The 23,626-nt window shown below is 36.9% G+C and overlaps 1 protein-coding gene across 1 annotated transcript; it reads right to left on the bottom strand.

Annotated features, from left to right (window-relative positions):
- Window positions 1-13,893: 13,893 nt before the first annotated feature.
- On the bottom strand, window positions 13,894-23,391 carry SMIM31 (small integral membrane protein 31). The gene is made up of 4 exons (XM_057419193.1): window positions 22,978-23,391; window positions 22,159-22,288; window positions 17,623-17,642; window positions 13,894-14,103 (listed from the first exon to the last, which is right to left on the bottom strand). Exons 2-4 carry the CDS (start codon window positions 22,268-22,270, stop codon window positions 13,894-13,896), a joined length of 342 nt encoding a protein of 113 aa, XP_057275176.1. The 5' UTR covers window positions 22,271-22,288; window positions 22,978-23,391.
- Between the last annotated feature and the right edge of the window lie 235 nt (window positions 23,392-23,626).

Here is a 23,626-nt window from a genome sequence, read left to right as displayed (position 1 = left end):
TTTCAAGGCTATGCACACCAGACTAAGCTACAGAACCAAGGGCAGAATTCTAATTTGTCACTGCTTGGTCAGGAGTTATTACATTCTTACCACTGAAGTCACTGAAGACACTTGAGGGAAAACATTACATGCTATTTTTTTTTCTGTTTGTTTTCTTTTTTTATGGAACACTGTGATTTTGTTTTAGATTCTTCTTTATTATGTTGTTAAGAATTCCCATGAGCAAGGCATATATATACACTTTGAGAATGTGTGTGCAGACAATATCTTGATCCTGAAGTTCTTGAACTGCTAAAATTAGTAGCTGCAGTTCAACACACTCAGATATTTGGTTTGATGTCTTAAAAACAACCCTTAAAATCTCATTATGTTCACAAATCAATGCCTATTTGAACAGAATGGTTAGAACTGGAGGTAATTTAAAACAACCTTCTGTTTTTAGCAAAGGGAAGTCAGAACTTGGCTAAAGTTAATATATTTCAAAAGGTATTTATCTCAGCATCACTCAGGCACTGAACATTTTTTGACACTGTTGGCAACCTACAAAGCATCAGTGTCTGGTGACCTCTATTATATTACATTTTTTTTTATATAATTGCATTTTCTCTATTTTGCATCTCACTAAATTATTTTTTTAATGTAATGTTCAAGATAGTCAACCAATTCAGACCAAAGGACAGTAGCAGATGAAAAAAAAGAACACTTCAAAAAGAGTCTAAATATAGGAAGCCATTTAAAACACAGAAGTTAACCACTTTAAATCTAAGACTGCTGGAAACCACCACGATTTCAATACAGAGGTGCAACATTGGTACTGGGGAACTCTCCAGCTTGACTGGAGCCATGGCTCTCTCATGCCTCATTTCAATGAGCCATCATTGCTCAATAACGCTGTTAAGGCGTATATTCAAGGGCTGTTTGCCGAAGAGATGTAATTTTGGGCACCTACTTAACAGCTTTGCTATATGAGAACTTTCAGTCTGAATTTGCAAGTGTTGATCTGGCTTCTTGTGCAAGGCTTTGACCAGTCTTAATTCCCTTCAGTGCAAAGGTAAGGAGGCACTGTTTGAACTTGTCATATGATATATCATATATCTTGTACTTTCTCAGTTTCTCTTTCTTTTCATAGTGATTTTTTTTTTCTCTGCTAAAATTTTCTCCTTCCATGTATTTTATTGTTGCTGAGTTTGTGTTCCTGGACTTGCTGAGCTTTGTTTTATTCATATGACAAAAAGAGAAGACATTTTGCTTGCCAGGTGTGGTTCCTTCAGTGCTGCTGGTGGCAATAATAATGGCACCGCTATCAAACTATACCTGAAACTTATGAAAAGCAAACAGAGGAAGCATAACATTTTCCTTCTGAATGTGTTTATGAGCAACCGTTTGGCCAAGGTTAGTACAAAAACTTCAATTGAAGATATTAAATAAAAGTCTGAGGACCTAGAGAGACAAAGAGCCAAGTTGGAAAGAAAAAGGAGTCTTAAACATCTAAGAATCATTTAAGTGATGCAACGAAGAGAGGTAGTTCTTGAGTAATTACTGATAAAAGGGATAGACAGTTAAGTAAAAAACACTACGTCCAAAATCTGTTTCTTTCACTTGATTGTCTTTTTTTCCTTCATCCTGTTTTTGATTCCTTCCCTAATCCTTCTACCCATAGCTGATTCTGTATTTGTCTTTTAGTTTTACCTTCTTCTCTTTCCCCAGTTTTATGTATCCAACACTCATCTTCCTTCCAGACTGTGTTCTTTTGGTCATGCCCTTGATTTTTTACCATTTTTTATAACTCAGTTTGAATATGCCAAGGCCACCTCAACTACAGTGATAATAGCTTATGCCATCCCCAGTAATTCAGCTTCAGGGTCTTGGAAGAAGTTATAACAAATCTCCAAGTTTGCCAGCTTTGGCATGCGGCTTTGCAGATATTTTTACTTCCTTTGGAATTCACTCTTTAAGCTCATGTTATCATTCAAAGATGAGCAGTGTTATTACTGTCAAGTAGGAGGGTGTTTAAACAATGTTCAGGAAGAGACAACTTTTGGAATTTTTGTTTTGAAGTTAGGTCAGTCCTTGACTTTTTGCTTTTAAATCTACAACCAAAAAGTGTTCAAACTGCAAAATGAGTTTAAATCAAAAGCTGGCTGAAAGCCAGTTACTTAAATTTCAACAACTTTTCCTCTAAATCATAAATGAAACATATGTAACATAACAATCAGAAACATCTTAATAAATACAGTAGTTATAGTACCTCCACAACTTATTATATTTTTCTCATATAAAAATACATTAGTTTACACTCTGTCACTATCAGTTTGGATTTTAAAAGAGCGAGACAGCGTTACCCTATACTATCATTCAAGCTATACAACTAGTGTAAACTCAAGGATGCAAAAGGATCTGAATGCTTTTATGAGGCAGGGGTAGCAAACAGAGAAAAAGATGCTGTTAAAATAGGGGAATATTAGTTATCGTATGGAATTTATTCCTGCACAAAGTTAGTGATTCATACATGCTGATGGGTGCTACTGGGTTTGAGAGCGTGAAAACTGTGGCTACAAATGTATCTGACTGCAGACTTCAGGTTTGAAAAGGAATTTCTGCACATGCATGCATAATGTTCATAGCAGCATTCTGAAACAAGCAGTGATTGGTAATTTTAAGGGGTGCTTGATGTTCCAGTGTGATAAAAACGTGTAGCATGAAAAAGCATGTGATTATACACTGTAGAGAAAGCTTTGTTTCAACTTCCATGTTTAAGCAGAAAAAAGTGGAGGAGGAAGGGGAAGAGGAGGAAGGAAGTGAAAAAGAGGAGAAGGAAGAAGAAGATGGGAAGGAAGGAAGAGGAGGAATACAGGAAGGAAGAGGAAGAGGAAAAGGAGGAGAATTACTGGGTTCCCAAAGGCACCTTTCCACATCATAGTCCTTTACTACCTTTTTAAATATGTTTTACTTACCTTCCTGTTCCTTGCTATAACTTGGAAGCAGACACCAAAACACTCTGCCATTAGCACTGGACTTTCATCCTTTTAGGCCTGGAGCAATAACATCATAAAATTTATATCTGTATTATTTTCTTTCAGTTCTGCTAATCTTCCTTAACAGGGCTGTAAATAACACCACTCAGATTCCCTTTAAAATAACAAACTAAATGAAAAAGAGAGAGGGAAAATCTGCAAGTGACTCCTCCCAAGGCCATGACCTCCTCCATCTATCACAACCAAAGCAGGTAGATAAGGAGGTTTCATATGAAAGCAACCATTCTGAGTGGCCACGTTAAATCAACTTGTAGATCAAGCTTTGACAGTACTGATACAAAGGACTGGCAGAAGACACATGGGGACTGTTTGCCACATATCCATTATTTTCAGGCTTCCCCGGGATATCTGGAGAAAGCAGAAAAGATGAAAATGTTCCATCTCTATAAGTGGTTCTTCACTCTTTTCTCACTAACAGATGTGCAGCTCTTCCAGAGCATGAAAGTGTTCTCAAGCCATAAGGTTTCACTTTCACAATCTTTTGTTTGAGCAAAAATATGCTGAAGCATAGAGCCAACAGTTGAAGCACTATGTTTTCATCAATTATAATTTCAGTTATTACTTTGGGCTTGCATCCAAGTGTAAACTGCTAACCTTTTATGTAATTTCCACAGTAAGGGATAGTAAAATGGTACATCCAAAGATAATTAAAATGGTGAGGACATTTCTTTGACATACAGTTCAAAACTTTCTTCACTTTTTTTGTTGTGCTATATTAGAACAGAATGACTTTTACTGCAGTCATCATCCCATTATAGAAATAAGCAAACATGGGCAGAAATAAAGACAATATCTTACCATCAAACCCCGCCACCCTGAAAAATATATCAGGTTTCACATGCCTTTCTTTTCAAGTTCATCTCTTTCACCTAGTTGAAGAGGTCATAACTTTGAGTCTGATAAATTACTTCTTCATAGAAAACTCTTATGAAGAAGATAATAGGTAGATAAAAAAAAATAAAATTAGAGAATACACCTCAAAGAGTAATCTCAAAGTCTAAATCCCCAGTAGTAACCCAAAAGGAATGCGCAGACAAACTTTTAATCTTTAAGCATGACTGTTTCCAGACCTAATTTGAGTTCAACTCTTTAGAAGCAAAGTATGAGAAACAGAGTGAAATATCAAAATTTAGGGCTGAGTACTTTGCCTGAATTCTAAAAAAAATAGGTAAGCATATTAAACTTTGAGGTTTTGTGCACCTATATTAACTATGTAAGTTCATGACATCATACACTGTCCAGCTCCCTGTTGAACTTAAATCAATAAATCTTATCCTTCTCATTTACTGTGATTTACTTCATGTCATGAAGCAGTATCAGAAACTGTAAACTGGATTCTTTCTGTACTACTTATGAATTGAAGACGAGTACAACAGATGATGTCCAATTGTTAATGGGCATTTGGTCCACAGAAGCTGTTATCTACTAGTCTGAGTAAACACACCTGAAGTGCATGCAGTATGGATATTGCATCCTTGGCACCAACTTTGCTCTACAAGCCTTCTCCCATGGGGCTGCACTATTTGCTTATGCAGGTGTAATCTCAGTCCTCTGAGTTAGAAGTTTGTCTTTTTGCTGTCACTCTGGTTCTAAGGATTTAAGGATAGAAGCGGGAATATTTGCTTGTAATCCAGGTCACCTCAAGAGTGAGCCTCAGAGAAAATTAGAAAATAATAAGGAGCCTTGGTACATTATAGACAAGAATAAGAAAAGCCCAGAAAGGGTAGATTTATTTATTGTGCTATTTTTAGCACTTCAATATGACCTTTCTTTAGAATATGTAAACATATAGTCCCATGAATTTACATCTGTTAAATACAATTTCATAAAAACAACATTTACATGTATCATGTAAAAGAAAGGAAAAGGCTAACTCCTCCAAATAATTCACTCAGACTAACACACAGAGTTTGGTTCTTAGCTGAATTAGATACTATTTATGTCTAACTTCTTTCTTTTTTTTTTTTTCTTCTTGGTGGCTTTTTCTTCTGTGTTCTATTGCAACGCCATCTTTGAAGACGTTATCGCTGGAATTAATTACTTCTCCGTATACCAGAGCACTGGCAGCCTGAATTTGTTACATCAAAGGATATTGACTGAGAAGACAAATAATTAAATGACCCGTAACGCAGGTAAATGATAGTCTTGGGATCAAAGAGATCCCCTATGAACACTGTGTGCTGCTCTGTTCTGCCAGTCATAGAAAGTGTTATTTGGTTGCTGTAGCTGTAGTGAGGTAGCTTTTGTCAGTCCTTCAAAGTGAGTGGTTTCCAAACAGGATCTTCCTGTTTGTTTTCCTTGTTTGCTAATTGTTCAGAAAATACTAAGATGAATGTAAGACTTGGTCAAATATCAATTCATACGACATGACTACATTAGTGATTGACGGCTAGATATCGGAACTATTTTCAAGTGAAGGAGTAGACAGTCACCGGTAGCCTGATTTGGAAATGGATGGAGACGCCTGACTAAGAATTTTCTGGTGCAAGAAAATAGTATGCAAAAAGTATTAACTTTAAATCTTATCTTGAACCAAGAGCATTGTTATTAGTCTTCTTTGAAAGTGAGTTAAGCTTAAGATGTAAAAATCACCTCTCTTCTAGTACAAGAGTGCCCATGTAGAAAGCTAATGTAGAAAAGCGAGTGTAGCTGTGGCTCAGACTGTAAGAACTTGTTTGCATAGAAATGCTGTGATGTGCCTTCTTTAAGTATGTCCTCCTTGGAATCATGGATGTGTCTGTCAGTGCCTCTCTCCTCCCTTCATTTACTTATTCCTCACTTTTTTTGAATATAAATATCTTATTCAGCCACCAAGTTTAACATGTTACACATCATTAGCTTTGAATTAGGTTGGATACTTTGCTATGGTGCAAATAAGTCAGGAAACTAAAAATCTACATGAGTATTAGAAAGCAGAAATAATATCTGTGCTGTGAAGCAGGCATTCTTCATGTTATGGCTTCTTTGATTATGATGGATAAGAGCTGTTCTCCTGCAGCAAAATAATTTGGAATATATATATGTGTGTGTGTGTGTGTGTGTGTGTGTGTGTGTGCGATACAATATTTAGAAGAAGAATATTTTAAATTATTGTGTTTATCTAGAAATTGATGACTGGATCACTAGCTAGTACAAATTTACATACTGCTTATTGACAGAGATATTACTAAATGACAGTACTAAGAATAAAAACTTGATTATGTGGCTTGATAATATAAACATATTTCCATTCAAAATGAAAGGTCTATAGCTGCAAGGATTCTTGGAAGATTTATTAAATACTCTCTGGTATAGTAAACATTTATTCAGTGTATGTGTAAATAATAATCTCATATGGCTTTCAGCTGTTAGTTTACTATATAAGAATTCTATACTGCTGCAATGGTAATCTGGTATGATTAATTCTTTAGGTAATTTCATGTAAAATATTTGTCCGTACATCTGTTTTTTTCTTACAATTTTTTATTACCTCATTAAAGTTCATAGCTTATATCCACATTTTTGGTGAAGTACTTTCCATCAGTTCTTAAAATTAACCTTCTCAACTAATAATCCTCTTTCATTTCTGCTTCTTAGTGTTATTATCATACTAAAGCTTAATAAGGAGAGCAAGAGTCAGTGCAGAAATAAAACCCTTTATGAGTGGAACTAAGGACCAAGAGCCGCTAAATCTCAGAATAAGAAAATAATTACTTCACCTAGTCAGTATCCTGAAGAGAATTCAACTGCAAAATCTTCATGACTTTGATAGGACCAGATTTACATTGTAAGAAAGACTTGTCTAATGCCAGGATCTTTACCTGGATTCTTTACAGCTGGAAAACTTTATGTGATAGAAGTGAGAATATTAGTATGACAAGAGAAGGAAGATACTCAAGAAATGCAGAAATTACCTGCAGGAAGGTTTACAACTCTTCAAGGTAGAAGGAGATGTGTTGTCCTCTGACAGAACATAATAACCCATGAGTAGAACAATTAGGTAAAGCGTATGTCGAATGTCCCTAGTAAAAGGTCTCTTTACTGTGCATGTATGGTTGCTTCCTGTCTCTTAATGATTAAGCAATGGTTATGTATGATGCCTTTAATGTTCCAGTGGCTTTTATAACTACAGATCATTAAAATTAGTTTTGTTGTGACAGGACAATCATGTAAGAAGTGATTTTACCTCTGTACAGTGGTATCTGCCAACACATCTGTGAAAGACTGTCCTTGCCTGTACAAAAAGGTTAAGTAGATTTTCTGTGAAACCTTTTTAAAGTAATACAACTTCCGTGTGGATATTCTTAGTTTCTTCACAGTTCAGCTTAAACTGATCTGCAATCAGATTCTTAACTCAGAAAGATCCAGAGTTTACAGTGATCTGTTCAGAGGGTCTTTGCATGTGGAGAGAAATTTCTTTGAAGTATTTAACGTCAGTTTTTATGTTAAGAGAGCCTTTATGTTGAAGTTGAAATTCATCTATACCTAATGACAGCTTCTGTTTGCAGTAGCAACTTCATGGAAGAACACAGGACTTTTCCACATTTATACCTCTTTTCATTGTAGGGCAACATTTTACTGTCTGTATCAGAGTTACTTGATATCCAGCCCTGGTATGTTCTGCCATTTGAAAGTAGGATGATAACTCTTCTTAAAACTATGTCTCTCTCATCATGCAAAGTGGGACATAGGCCACTGAAAACATGGATTGAGAATGTGCACATAGATTGGTTTTGTTTTGTTTTTTTTTTTTTCTATTTCTGTAATTTAATTAATACACATGACATTTTTAAATACACTTACTGCACTTGAAGGATGGTTCCATGTATCTACTACTAGTTAAAAGATCAGAAAGTTCATTTCAATTCTGTTTAGAATGTATGCAAAAACTTGGACTGTAACTCACAAGGATTGAACATGTATGCTTGATCTGGATTTTCCAAACCACAGTTCTGAGCTCTCTTACCTTTATGTCAACAATGGTATGTATTTCCCCCCCAGCCATGAGTTGCTTTGGATGAAAACACTGGATGAGAAACAGTGGTTTCTTTTTAATAAAAATAACTGCTTTGCAGATTAAATGTCTTCATAACAATAAGAAATTAAATTAATTAAAGACCAAAGAAAATAAATTTACAAAGAAATTGAATTTATTGTTGCTTTTAAATCAAAATTGCTAGAACATGGATCCTTGTTAGGTTCATTCATCCTTGGATAAATGAATGACTTGGAAACAGCTTGTGAAACCATAAATGCTTAGGAGACTCAAGAGAGTCTTTTCTCTTAGAAAAATTATTTACAGAGAGATCTTTCACTAAATATGTTTATATGACACCTGAAGGTAAAAAGAATGATTTCTTCTGTTATTTCCTTACTGAAGTACTGTTGGGTTGAAGGAAATTATTGAAATAGTGAGCCTTTAAAACATCATTCACCTGGGCTGTGGGTGGTTTGTTCACTGCTATGTGTGTTCTCCAAACACATATTTAAAAAAAATTGGGTTTCATGTTTAAGCAAGGCAGAAGGTATTTGCAGCAAACACTATATTTTGATAATATTAAAATATTGCTAATTTTTAAACTTCTCTTTTTCACTACTTTGACCATGTTTTGAATGTCAGTAGCATTTAGTGAGCTTTTGGAAGGTTAAAACAAAACAAGATAAACCCAAACTTGTCTTAACGATAGCGTAGATACTGGGACAGACAGTTTACAGGCACTTTTGCTGCCAAGTAATTTATAAAATGTGGGACACTGCATTGATAACACTTACTAGAATAAACTGAAGTGTTTTATTATTTAATTTGTTAATTAAGATATGGAAAGATTTTATAATGCAAAGCTCTGCAAGCCACTTCCCTTGAGGTGCCAAAACTCCCGGTGAAGTCCTGCGCATACTACAGACATTTCCATGTGCAAGACCAAACTGGACTCTTATTTCTGAATGATGTATTTTTCCAGTTCAGAGTTAAAGAGGTACCAACTGCTGAGATGCCTTTGTCTTCCCTAGAAGCAGGATGTGACCAATCACTTCGTAACTTGGTGAGAAGAGGGAACTGGGATGCAGCTGGCCATCAGATGCTGTCTCCAAGCTCTTTGCAAGCTTCCTGCTCTGCACAGAGTATCTTGCCTTTGCGGGTTCCTGAACCAGACTGTGGGAACTCGTTGGAAGATCTGCATTAGGGACCAGCTCTCACTGAGCTCCTGCAAGAAGAGCAGAATGTTGCCTAAAGTGCGGATTTTTTCTGCTTCTTATGAAAAAAAGAAGAATAGTACATCTTTCTGTAGGAGGCTTTGTCAAGGCATAAACTGGAAATGTGTTCCTGGAATTGCTTACTATCAATAAAAAGCATTTGAAACTTAGATATAAGTTTTCATAATGAATTGTTTGGGAAAAGCATTTTTGTGCTAGTACTGTATACACATCAGACCTTTGGGCTGACAAATAATGTCAATAAAATATGGTATTACCCTTCCAGCAAATGTCTCTAGCATTGATTGGGTCATGGATTGATATGCAGCTTAATTAATTTGTAAATTAATGACTAATATCAACTCGGGGGAGAGGGGTTAACAGTTTTGTCTAAAAATATCTACTAGAAGAAGAGAATGAACTTAATTTCTTAAAGATTAAATAGATTGGGATTCCTGGGGATCTGCTTTTTTGACCATGCTATTTCATGATCCCTACTGTCGGGAGGGCAAGTAGGGGAGTCAGGAAACATCAAGAAATGTAGCTAGGACTGTACAGAAACTGTTGTGGCACTGGAAAAGATACGCAAGTTAGCATGCAGTGAGGCTTGGACCTCAGTGAGGTAGGGAAGAACATCGCAAACTGATGTAACTGGAAGAACATCTTAGGAGGAGGGTGGGGGAAGATATGCCTGATATAGAAAATCAAGAATTATCTATCCTGTATCAATTCTCCATTATGTATAACAGCAGAAGACAAAATGCAGGCATTATGGTGTCCTGGGGAAACTGTTGAGAGGCTCTGAAAGCAACCTGCCTTGTCCCCCTTTTCTAGAGAGAAATAAACCAGGATTTTGGGTCAGTGTTAGCTATCTTACAAAATAAGACATTCTACTTTCCTGAAAAACACTGACAATCTGAAAACAATGGGTTGTAATTAGGCTGCTCAACAACTACCACCTGAAACTTTGTGATACAACAAGGTCAATTTCTTGGTATTTTTACTCAACACTGTTGTGAGAAACAAAATTACTTCTTCTTCCCTCTATATGTTATACCTTGTAGCCCAGTCCAGAGCCCTTCCAGACATCTAATATGCAAAAGGAAATCTTATAACAATTAGCCTATGGGCTACTTTTCCTTCTCCTTGCTTCTTTTCACTTGTGGACAGAAGAAATGGTGCAGTTGTAATACTGGTTTTTGACATTTAAGGAAAAAGATAGGATTCCAAAACTGAAAAACAGCAGAAATACTTTGCCCATGAGGCAAGGAGGATCTATTCCAGCCTGGGACTTAGAAGTTCAGGAGATCTTCTGGGCTCTGGGGAGAAAGAGGTATTGCTTCATTAGCCATACCTGCTCTGTAAAGAAATGGAGGACTTCAAGTATCAAGACTGAGTGAGGCATATTTCAAAAGCAGCAAATTAACCTAATATTTGTAAAGCATACTATAAATTTTGCAAATACCTGAAATAAAGAAATACTTGAATATAAATGCCTTTATACTGGCGAAATTTATACTGGAGAAAATATTTGCCTGCTGCTTTTCAGACAGCTTCAACAGCTTATTAATGTTAATGTAAATTGAATAACTAGTATAACAGCGCAATCTCATTGTAAAAAATTATCTTCCAGTGCTTATATTCTGTTGACCGAACAGATAAAAAAGTAAATATGCTGTTGTTAAATACCTTATACATGAACGAAGAGTGGGGAAGAAACCAAACATAGCATCTGAATTTAAAGATTCTCCTTTTGGAATTTAGAGCAGATGTGGTGTGTAAAATAAGCTCTGGTACTTTTATTAAGGCCATGAAGTGTGGTTGTAAAAAGGTGCTGAAGCAGCTTCATGGGTCGTGGTTCATTAACTCTAATTGTCACGTCTGGATTCCGTCTGATGGATGATCAGGTCTTTCCTTTCTCACATCTGTTTTCTCACTGTCTTCAGGTGACCAGCTTCCAAAGCTACCTCTTTCAGAAGTATTTTCAACAACGGATCTGGGTAACATTCTAAACCACTTGAGTCATACTTGAACGTATCTTTTTCTTGTTGGGTTTGTTCCTTTTCTTGTACTCTTCCTGTGTGGACCTTTCCTCTGGAGAGAATAGAGCCATCATTAATGAAAAGCATTTTAGATTTTGAGAGATTATGTTACATAAATGTTTTCCTACTTGACAAGACTTATTTTTTGAGATCAGAAAATTATGCATACATTAAAACCAGAAAATGTAAAAGACATATTGAACACCAAGTGACTTCTGATTTCAGGCTTGAGATGAGGGAGTGAAGCAGCAATATTTTACATACCACCCACATAAGACTACCACATAATTTATAGCATGTGGCCATCTGTGTGTTTCCCAAGTTCTTGTTTCTTTATCAGAATTAACTGTGAACCAAAAGCAGAACATTAACTATTGTCAGAGGAAAAAATATGGAATAAGAAAAGAATGTTCCTCCCTTAATTTCAAGTTGTTTGCGACTGAAAGTTTTGTCACAATTGTTTAGTGTCCTAAGAAAAGCAATAAATGCTGTCAAACTAGTGTCAAACAACACCTATCTTTTTAGTGGTAAATATATTTATATGAGCATAGAACTATCTGTTTTCCCCACTAGAACTGAAAAATAAGAAAAAATTCAGAACTTGGAATTTATTTGGCAAGTTGAATTCCAAAGCATAACTAAAACCATGGTTATGGTAACAGAGGAATTAGCTTTCATTACTATGAAAAATTACATTTTTTTTTGGTTTTCAGTGTGGTTTAAGTACTGTTAAGTACTGTTCTTTAAGCATATAAATAAAGCTGAGTTGTTAAACATTAATTTCATTAGCATGATTTGTAGTAGGGAGTTTTCTGAAATCAAGAGAAATAACAGCTGTAATTCTATAAACATATTTTCTGAGTAGATAAAATCAAAGTCTAAGATTGTATTTTCTTGGCTGTTGTATTTTCTTGGCTGTTAATGCAGTCATAATTATTCAAAAAAATCTTTAATTCTATATCCCTGATGTACTGTGCCAAAATAAAATAATCAATAAACTGTAAGCATGTGAGTGTTACAACACTTCTCATGTTACTGGTTTTAAATCTATTGAATTGTTTATACGCACCCTAAAGTTTAAAAAAAATTTCTTATAAATCCATTTTGTCATTAACAACAGACATAGCAACCTAGAAGTATTAACAACATTAAACGTCAATAAGTGTATTTATTTAACAAGTGTATTCCATTTTTATTAATGAACTTGTTTTCCTTGAGAATGCTACAGTCATGAGATATTCCTATCAGAATTGTCTGATACTAATTTCTCAAAATCCTATTGGCATTCATGTTTCTTTAAAAATATTCCCTGTAATGTAAACCAGGAAGAAATATCACAGATACACCAAGTATCCTACTTCCCACTTCCATTAACTTGTTAAAAGGGTCACTTTACTAACTGATAAATACACTTGGATATAGCTATCTATATGACATATGAATGTTAGCACAGGATTACTCTGTTTGTTCAGGTTTATTATCTGAGCAGTGGTTTAGTTCTTTTAGTTATAATCCTAAAAATAATGCATTTGACTGGGAGGGTAAAAGCATGTCTCCTTTACAGGTTGAGCACCTGAGAAGGAGAAAAAAGATGTGTAATTGCTAAGCACCTCCATCATATACCTCCCAAAGTATAAAGGTGGTGACCACACTGGGAACATAAGCCAGATCAGTTTCACGATCAATGATTCTATTGTATTACAAGTCATTACCATAAAGTACAATGGGACAAAAACCTTAGCCCAAGCCCCACACTTGAAAAACACTAATACAGCAAATACCGGATGGAAGTAAGATACGATATACTGAAACTGTGAGATCAAGAGGAACAACCTTAAGAGCCAATAAATCAGCATTGTGACGAGTGACTATCAATCCAGTCAGATCTGTTCTTATCTCAACCCCTCGTGCCCCACGTTGGGCGCCAAAAAGAACTGTGGTGGTCTAACAAAACTAAACCAGCTTGTCTTACCCATGTTTCAATATGCCTTGTGACTGTCATCAAGAGTCTTCCTATTCTGTAAAAAAAATCTGGTTCCACTCTATAGTATAAACTCACTGTTTTATTTATTCTAAGTCAGGATCTAACTGATCCTGATTTAGCCATGGCATGCTAAACTCATTAATGTATTATTCTGGAGTTTTCTCCATAATATCCATATGCCTAAAAGCGTAAAACAGAGATGAAAAGTGATGGATTATTCAACAGCATCTCTGGCCTTTAGTCTTACCATGTTTTTGTATTTTTATTGTCTGAAATTTGACTTTTTTTTCCTGCATTTTATCTATAGGTTACAAGTTCACTAGCCTTATTTTCACACTGCAACATCTTAATTTCAGCCTGTTGTGGGCCTTTTCAATTTTCTTCAATAACAGAAGGAAGTGAGAGGTGTTTAAATACACTCATAAATCATTTTTATGCAAAGCTCTCACTTTTTCAATCTCCAGTATTAATTTACTTCATGTTACAGTTTCAAATACATCCTAGTCCATGTTTTCAGATGTTTGACCTTTATTAGCTGCATAAAATAGAATATAGTTTCTGCTTTGATAGCATCCAAACCCCAGAATTCATCATTAGGGAGTTACTCCATTTCCAGTTCTTTTCTCTGGGACCACCACTAGTTGTTTTTAATTTGCCGCCTTTACATATACTGAACATATTTAGTCTCGGATATCTGATCTACACAATCTGACATCAAAGAAAATGAGGCCAACATATATTTGACCTGTTGCATAAATTTGCAGCTAGGAAAACTATTACATTCCCTGAGAAGAATACTGGTGCCTTTAGTTGTTGTGAAATTTAATTTGATTTTCTTTCTTCTATTTTTTTTTTTTTTTGATTCCCTCATCTCCAGCTACTCCTTCATACTTTCTCCATAATTGATTGGTCCTGAAGTCCTTAGGTGCCTATGTTCCTGCCTTCATAATATGCATTTTTGTTTTTGCAGCCTTGCAAAATACAGTTATCCAAAACTTAAAATATTTGTCTAACCTGTCCTTTGATTGTCCTCTCCTGTATTTGAATTGTTACTGGACTCAGGTCTTTGCTCTTGCCTTTGTAAAATACCTCTCTTGAATTGTTCTTTCTGTTTGGGCTCATGAGTCCCATTTGGTTCATTTAGGCTCTGGCCTGTACCAAACATGGCCAATTTATGTTAGCGTAACAAGTCGCAGATGAGCCATCCTACCTCTCTGCATGGGTGTTTCCTAACTTGCCCCACATGCAAGGAAAGTGCTGTTAGTGTGCATCTCAGTGGAAGGAGTTTTCAAACCCCCTGTGTTTAAGATGTGTGAGAGTAAGATTGTACGTAGGGGAACAGGCAATGTAGACTGCTTCTAGAAGGGAGGAAGTGATACAGAGTTACAGAACTGTAGAATAGGAGGAGTGTGCTTGGTATTTTCTAATCACTATTAACTCCTAATATCTTTGTTATTAATTACCTCACCATGGCCCTATTTTGTCTTTATACTTTTAATCCTGCCTCACTGTGTTGCTGGTATTTTCTCTTTCTCTGTGCTTCCTGACCCATTGAGCTATCTTCTATGGAAATCCCATTAACAATGTCTGAATCATCTTTTATTTTTCGAAATGGTTTTGTTTGCTTGGGTTTGTGGTTTTGTGATTGTTTGTTTTGCTTGGGTTTGGGGTGTTCTTTATTTTTTTTTATTTTTGATATTTGTTAGCTTCCTTGAAGTTGGAAAGGCTTTTTTGAGAATGTTTCTGGAAGTCAGGAGCATCCTTACCATGGAACAGGAAATACTGAAGTCTTCAACTAGAGGTTAGTAGATTCTTTATTGTGTTTAGGTGGAAGTTGCATGAAATCCAGTGATGCTGAGGAAATATATTGATTGAAAAGACCTGGCATTTTTAAAATAGGTTTTGTAAATAATTTTTCTATTTAACCCTAAGTATCAGTCTTATTTAGTAGTGAAAATATCTACGGAAAGGGATATTTTTTTTGTTTTCAATCAATGCACCAAAATCTTATCTTCTCTGTTATACACACCAGTTTAAGTACAGATTTATGATGTTTTTACAGAAATCTACCTCTACCTTTTCTTCCCACTTCATCAGCCAGCCACAAATGAAATATGCATGGAACTCAATGCTGTACAATGAAGAATTAAAGAAACTAAAGAAAAAAATTATCTTGAGGTATGTTTCCAAGATTCCATCTAGGTCATTGTAAAAAAAAAAAGCCTCCCTAAGGTAATTCATCTATACTTCTACAGCTGCCTTTTTACTTCACATGTACTGTTTAGTCCTGTCCTGATGAGAGTTACCTGAGGTCTGTGGAAGCAGAAGTAGTATGAGACCCCGGGGGAAAGAACATGAGAGCCAAGCAGAAGTGTGAACTAATTTAGACGCATTTCAAATGTTTCTAGCTACACAATGAGTCTGAGTACATGCTTATGCATATACTATCTCAGCAATTTTCTAGGGCACAAAGCCAGGAGAGATCCCTGAGATTAGTGAGCCCTTTTCTTCCTATATTCTTTCATATATGATTCTCCCACACATAGAGAACTGGGAAGCCTCTATCCTACTCATAAAACATAGTCCTCAGAAAGCCTTTTCTAAATACCATTCACACAGATGGGGTGGAAGAGTATCTTACCACTGAAAGAAAAATAGAATTAGACAGAGAACAGGAGCTCATGGAGTTGTTTTATTTATTGCCTTCTTCCAACCCAAACTGTTAGGTTTTTAATCTGAGAAGGACTCCTTAACCTCTCTGGCACTTACTCTGCTATGTATATATATCAGCAACATTTACCTCCCAGCAAGAGGAAAACTGTTGTACATTTCTGAGTTTAATAAGAAGGTCATCCAATCCACAAGTGTTACCCAACAATTCAAAAGCAATCCTATGACTCCAGTATGGATTGTGTTTAGTCCTAAAATAATATGTACCAATTCTTTAGGGATTCCTGGGAAAGTCTCAATGTTCAGTCTAACTCCCACATCATCAGTTTGAAAACTCAGGGCTGTTTTTTCTTTCATTTATATCCTCCCCTGTAGTGCTTTTTAAAGGTGGCTTATTTTCCCTTAGTTTTGCCACAAAAGGGAGTTAGTAAACTTTAAAGCTTATACGTGGGGAGGCAAAGGAGTGACAAGAAGGCACTCTGGTAATGATTTTGCATGTGGGAAGACTTGCTGTAGACGTATTAGATTTCTTCAGAAGTTTTATCAGAAAAAAAGCGAGACAAGAAAGCTAATGCTCCTAATGACCTAGACCCCTTGAATTTTGTATTTAATTTTGTTATAGCTGTCTTTGAATACCTCAGTGTATTCTGTACAAGGCATTACATGCTCTTCTCTTTGGGACTTTTTTGAGTTGAAACCCTGAATTCAATCCACACTTGACAGGGCAGTGGCAGATGATGTTTATGAATAGAAGCATCTCCATGGTGTTTACGCTGAGTGAATGGGAGGCAGGGAGGAAAACCACTTATTGCTATGGAGTTCTCCTGACAGTCAGAGGATATAAATATCCAAGCACCCACTCCGGTTCTCTCCTTTGCTGCCCTGGGAATCTTATCCTTCCTGGTGGTGTGCCTCTTTCAACGGTTTCTGCCCTGTCCTCTAGCAATTTGGCATAGGTCCTGCAGTGAAACAGGAGCACAGCCATTTCTTACACTATGGTCACTTAGTGGTTAAGACCATTCATGTAGGAAGTGGAAAATTTCATTTCAGTGCCTTCCTCAAGGGAGTCTAAACACACTAAAGAAAGTACCAACCACTAAATTATAACCTAAGCTGAAAGAACAATCCATCTGGTTGCAAATGTGCAGAAAATAATTAAAATTCAATAGGCTTCTGTTGTGGTTTGGGCACTTGCCTGGAGGAAGGTCCACAAGTGAGTCTTCTGAAGGGTTTTCCTATGTTACTCTGGCAATTTTATACTACTTGAAAGCACTGAGACCTACTTTAAGAAGGCAGATTGTCCCTCCAGCGCGGCCCTGATGAGTCCTACAGACTGGCATACAGTTGGATTTGGAACTTGCTGCTCTGTGCAGCATTGGATTTGACCTGATATAGGCAGATTCCTGCTCAGCGCACAGGGTATAGGACATAGGCTTGAAAGGTGTATCTTGTCTTGTATCCTCTCTGACAGTGACCATTAACAAATACTTACTAACTCTTAGAGAAAGAGTTTAAAGAAACAAACATGTAAAGAGTGACTCTTCCCCGAAGCATCCTGTTCTCCTGAATTTAGGATGTTCTCAGATGTCTAGAAACTACTTCAGTTGTCCTGTCCAACACTGTTAACAGCAAATGACATGTTCAGCTCTGGGTCCAGATGCCTGGAAGTTAGGGAAAAAACACTTTCCATAGGCATGATCCTAAAGCTTTTCTAGTCTACTTTCTTTTCACCTTCATCATCTCTTCCTCTTCTGGCCTTTATACCTTTAAAGACTTTCACGCTCCCGGGAACTAAACTTGCACATAAACTGCATTCAGCCAAAGGACTCACTATTAACTATTTCAGATTAAAGACATTCTTCTGCTTAAGTTATTCAACAATTACCTGCAAATTTTCACCTCTAAAGCCATATCTGTGCTGCCATACAGATGGTTGTGTTTAATCATTTCCTATAGTTCAATCCAGCATAGGCTCTACTGTTATAAATAGGTGCACCATGGGTGGTCTTATACAGCTTTTGTTTCAAAGAGAGTGTGAAAAGGTTCTATGTTTCCATTATGCAGTGATAGTCTGGTTTTAGTAGTACATCTACAAATTCTGCTACAAGCTATACTCAACACCTCCAAACCTCTGTAAGTCTTACAAGAAATATATGCATGTGCAAATATACATAGCACAGAGAAGAACATTAAATATAAACCCCCTCCCATATTAGCAGGTCTAATTATCTACCATTTTTAAGGGCTTCATTTTAAATCATGAAATTAAGAACATAATTATAATACAGTCTCCTAATGTCAGTATCTTCAAAGAACTGAATACTTGTGGCACTTACATTTTGAGAATGTCCTCTTCTTGCATTAATCTTCCATTAGATGTAAAGTGGCCTTAAATACACATTTTCTGTTTTGGTTTAAGGATTAAAAGTTGTTCTTTTGAGCATGAATCATAAATAGCTTTATCACTGATTTGTGGAAGGGACATTCAGGTCAGTAAAAGCTGTCTCTTAAGATATTGTGAAATGGTTATCTGGCATTTTTAAACTGTGTTAGAAAGAAAGTAATAAGGAAGTTTTCAATTATAAAGCAAGAAAAAAGGGAAGGCATTTACCTTACAGCAACTAGAGCTTTCTGAAATACTGTTTTTATCACATGAATCCAACAACACACTTTTAATGGATGCAGACAGAATCCTTGCACAGATGTCTGTGTTAGTGGCTAAGTTACGAATGTTGTACTAGTGAGGAGGGAGAAAACATTCAATACCTGTATGAAGAAAAGGCATCTCGAAGAATTGAAGTAATTTTAATTCAAGTTGCTTTAAAAATATTGGTTTAGCCTAGGCAATCCTTCCTTTTTTCTGCTGTAGGTATAGTTGGGCATTTTTTTTTTCTGGAATATATATTCTTACAGATAAGGAGAATCAAATTTTATGTGGCAAGGAGTATTTCATGATAATTATCTTCCTTGTCATTTGGATTATGCCATGTAAGTGGAGCAAACCAGTAAATTTATTCCATCAAAATTAAATTAATGCATATGAAATCAAATATCCCTGAGGCAAAAATCTGCTAGGTAAATAGAAGAACTCTCTTGCATGCACCTGTGTTTGGAACAGCTTGTCATGATATGGAGATATGAACGGCAAGACAGGCATTTTAGCTTCCAGACTTGAGATTTCAATTCCAACAGACACTGCTGAGAACCAGGCTTTCAGGAATTCTGTGTTGTTTCTGGTCTTTACAAGATAATTCCCCAAGTAGCACAGCGAGTAGCTCACAGTGACTAGACAACTCCCTCCAGTGGGAGATTTATTGCATGAACTCTGTTTGAAACTGTTCTAATGACTGTCTCTCTGGCAGCAAATGCATCACAAGCTATTAATGTCTTGCTTCCTTTTACCTTTTTACAATAAATCTGTAATCTTTTATATTTCTTAAAACAAAACTCTGTAAAGCATATTGCACTTTGCTGCAGGGAGCTGTGTTTTTGTTCTTGAGAGGGATACAGGCCAAATAGTTAAAGGAATTAAAGTCAAGGCTTACCTACTACACACAGAAAGAATTGAAAGAAAACAGAAGCCTGTTTCCTTGTTGTTAATCCTTCTATAGAAGAGCAATAGTGGCACTGGGGCATGAAAATTGTCTTCCATATAAGTTGTGACAGTGAGTTTAGCCTCTTACAAAAGGAGAGATGGAAACACATGCTGCAGCCTCCTCCAGAATGGCTCATCCACTACAAATCCCCAAGCAGTTTGCATTCTTGTAAGCTTTTTCTCTAATCTGTGTCCTGTACCTCTGATTGTGCCAGATGCTAACCTATATACCTCCAACTGTAAAGAACAATATGTAGTGCCAGCAAAAAGGCTTTATAACACATGCAATGAGTATATTCTTGTTCATACATCTAGGTTCTCTGTAGGCTTCTATAGTACTTCCAGAAGCTATTGTTATGCATAGCATAATGATGCACATCTTAATTTAGGTTTAATTTTCTTAATTAAGTTTCATGTTTCTTAGGGTTATGATTTAGAAATAGAAATCTTTTGACAACAGAACAGGTGCAGAACAAGTTTTGAAGATAAAAATTTCCTTATGTCACGTTTAGTGAGACACTTCAGCATTTTTCAGTAGTGTTTGTCTTTAATGCATAGACATAATTCTATCCTGTACTTGTACATCTGTCAGTTATCTCTGAATCCAGACATATGTTTCCAACGTGACACTCATTAGTGTTAGCACAAAGAGGAGATATGGCTTTCATTCTCCTGTGGCCACGGTATCTTAGACAGGAGGCTTTATTTTAGATTCTCTGCTGCCAGTTGTTCCTCTAAATGCAGAGTTTAAAAAAATATTGTAGGAGAAAGACATAAAGATGGTTGCAAGGCTCTGTTATTGCAGGACGACATTGCCTGAACTCAGGAGTTTTTTCACTAGCATAGTGAGTGTGATTCGTTCTCACAGCAGTTCTGTCCAAGGTTGTTCACACATATGCGGACACAGTCTTAACCTGGAAGATGAGAACTAGGCCTGCTGAGTACATCAAGGTCTACGAGATCTGTGAGCTCTTACATCAGGATTTTGCTCTCGTACAGTGCTGAGCAGAAGATTTAGTTTTCTCTTTGCAAATTGAGAGCATGTGAGAACATGACTGTGGTGATAAAAACAAGACAAGTGAAAAGCTCTCCTGCTGCATTTAGGAGGTGCTCTCAGAGCTACTCCCAAAACACCTCGATTGCAAGTTACTGTGGAAGCTGAGGACGAAGAGGGAGACCTAACATCGTCTTTGCACACCTGCAGGCATAAGTTTAAAAGCAATATAATTCTATAACTTCCATTTTTAATCTTGTAAGACACATCACAGTTATAGAAAGATGAAACAGTGTCCTGTTTTCATGTTTGTGCTTGTGCAAGATTTGTTTGTTGCCACGGGGGCTGCGTGCCTTGTAGCACACACACTCCCCCCTTGCTCCTTAGAGTGTGAGGAGTTGCTGTTCTTGCCGTGTTGGTACAATGGACTTCTCCCAGGAAAAACTGCTCGTGTCCACGCTGCCTGAATGAGGTCAGTTCTCATGGCAACCACACTTTATCCACAGAAATGTGCATTGTTCTCTAGCTCTTTCCTCTTCTGTGCAGAAATGATGTAAGATCCAAGGGAATAGAAGAGCAAGAAAGAAACCTAATTGGCATGCAAGCGGCAAATGCTGTGGCACTTATTTACCTTTCACGCTGATAGCTATTGTTTCACAAATTATTAGGCAGCCCAAAGTTTTAAGAGATGACACATATGTTAAGAGCACTCCATTAGGGCTGCTCAGCACATACACTAGAAGGTTTCTTTTTAGACAGAAGTCAAGTTAACACAGGATTAGTTATTGTCAGATATGGCAGCAAACAACAGCTGTGTTGCTTTGTGCCTCAGGAGATTATTTCAGTCACTTCCTCCCTCCCTCCCTCCTTTCCTTCCCCCTTCTCCAGATTGATCAGGCTTGTCAGGGCTAGGGTGATTCATGGGAAGTTGGGAAGAAGAGAGGAACTGCTTTGCTGGTGGGGGTGGCCAGAGTTCCCTGCTCCCACTCCACTCCAGCTGCCCCAGTGAGGCTCCTGCCAGCAGTGGATTAAGTGGCACGATGGTGATGGTGACTGTGTCAGAGCTACACCTGTAACATGGGAACTCTCCGCTGATGGTGTAAGGTTATGTTAAATCTCCTTTGTAGAACTACCAGGGGAGCGGGTTGGTTTTTATTTTCTGGATTTCAAAACCTTTTGAACAGGAGAAAGACATCCCCTGTGCTTTTACTGGTGCTTTCACTCTTAAAAGGGAGCAAAGGCTTGGCCTCAGCCTAGTAACAGCTAACATTTACCTTGGTTGCAAGAACATCCTCAGTTTTGCCAGCCTAAGCATCTTGTAACTCCTCAGACCACAAAGCAGACCTGCTGCTGGGAGAAAAGCCTCCCCTATAAAGAACAACCACTTATTCACTGGGAGGCTGCTTATAGCGCTGCTCTCAGCTCTGAGGCATGGCTGGGTCTGGGTAGGCAGATCCAACTGTAAAATATAAAGGTTTTGCTCTCATACCTTAACGCAATTCCTATGCTTGTGACTTTTATTGATGCCCTAACTGATTGCTCTCACCCTTCATACTGTATTCACAAACCTAGTGTCAGGTTCTACCAGCAAAATAGATCACAAAACCTATAATTATAATATGAGTTAGTAAAATGTATAAAGTTCTATGTTTATTTTGGATTATTACCTTCTTTGTTGTCATGGGGGTCACTGTAGATAGAAGCCAGGGTAAACAAGGAGAAAATGACAAAAGCCAGCAAGATGAAAGCTACTTCAAGGTTTGTGAAGGGCAGCTCCATCAACTGTTACTGCTTTGCCTAGGAAAAAGAGTAAAAGTTTACTCGTTTATTGGGTGTGGAAAGGAACTGCTTTCAATAGAGTGGTTAAGTCTTTAGTCAGGAGGATACTAGATCCTGGTCAAACTGGTTAAGTAACTTCAGTCTGTAACTAAACAGTAATGCTGGCTCATGCAAGAGTGCACGTTCAAGCCCTTTTTACTGAGGACGTAGTATGTACAATTGCTCTGGGATACGTTTACAGCAGTTATTAAGGTAAAGCTGCACTTAACCGGATGTCTATCTATATATGTATAATGCATTTAATAACAGGAACATATTTTGACACTGAAGGAGTAGTAAAGGGATCCTTATTAAAACAAAAAAGTATCTGTGAAAGTCTGCAAGAAAGCATAGATTTTCTTACCAGTAAAACTCCTAGTATATAAAAAGTCTGCCTTCTGTGTAGTGGAAAGTTTAAAGTGTAGGAGAGAAAACCCCAACATTACAACCAAATTATAAAGCCAATCCCAATCAATAGCGTAAGAATTCTGAAGTCAATGGAAAATTAAAGTGTTTGATTGTCCACAGGATTTAGCTCTAAAAAGCAGTGTCCCAGAAATCTCAAACCCGAAGAGTCGAATACATTTGTACAGAGAAGTGAACAATCAGAAGCATATAAAAAAAAAATGAAAACAGCTTGCATTAAATAAAGGGAAGCTGGCACTTACTGATTCCTAGGAATTTGTGAGCGTATTCCATTGGAGTTTCTTCATAATCATCCCAATTCAATAAAATGATTCAGTATCATGAACAGAGTTACTCACTAACAGCTGGAAGAATCTAATGTAACGTGGTTCCCTGATGATTTTCGCTTGCTGCCTTGCTCATGCAGGTGCAGTCCACATCACACTGGAGAGTGGTGAAAGTGGGAGGAGGAGGCACAGCTCAAGGAGTTCTTTTGGTCTTGTACCTGCCTACAGTATGCTGGCTATGTGCAAGTAAACTGAAGCAACAGAATCTGCAGCAGTGCCTTTGGGGCAGTCAAGGCTGAAGTTTGTATATTGTAAATACTGTTGAATTTTAAGCCCTAGTGAAATATTAACATAATGGTAAACAGAGGTCACTAATATAAGACCCAGCTCAGTAAAACGAATTTAAAAATTCAGATCCATACAGATATAAGCAGTAATTATTAGAATGATATGGCTGTGTCAGCAAGAACTAAACTTGTATAGACGCAACTTATATGAAAATGGTCCTTTGGAAGGATTTTTCTGAACACTTTGTGAGGATTTTGTTTGTTGAAAAGCCTTGGTCTGAAAACCAAAAATACCATTTATACAAACTAAAGCATCAGCCACCTCTGATTGTATAAGC

This window comes from Pezoporus wallicus, unplaced genomic scaffold (genome assembly GCF_028554395.1).
Source record: "Pezoporus wallicus isolate ANWC-B61680 ecotype Strahan unplaced genomic scaffold, APGP_CSIRO_Pwel_v1 contig_2384, whole genome shotgun sequence".
NCBI lineage: Eukaryota > Metazoa > Chordata > Aves > Psittaciformes > Psittacidae > Pezoporus > Pezoporus wallicus.
The sequence above is the reverse complement of the archived record's forward strand: the minus strand, read 5'-3'. Positions and strand labels throughout refer to the sequence as shown.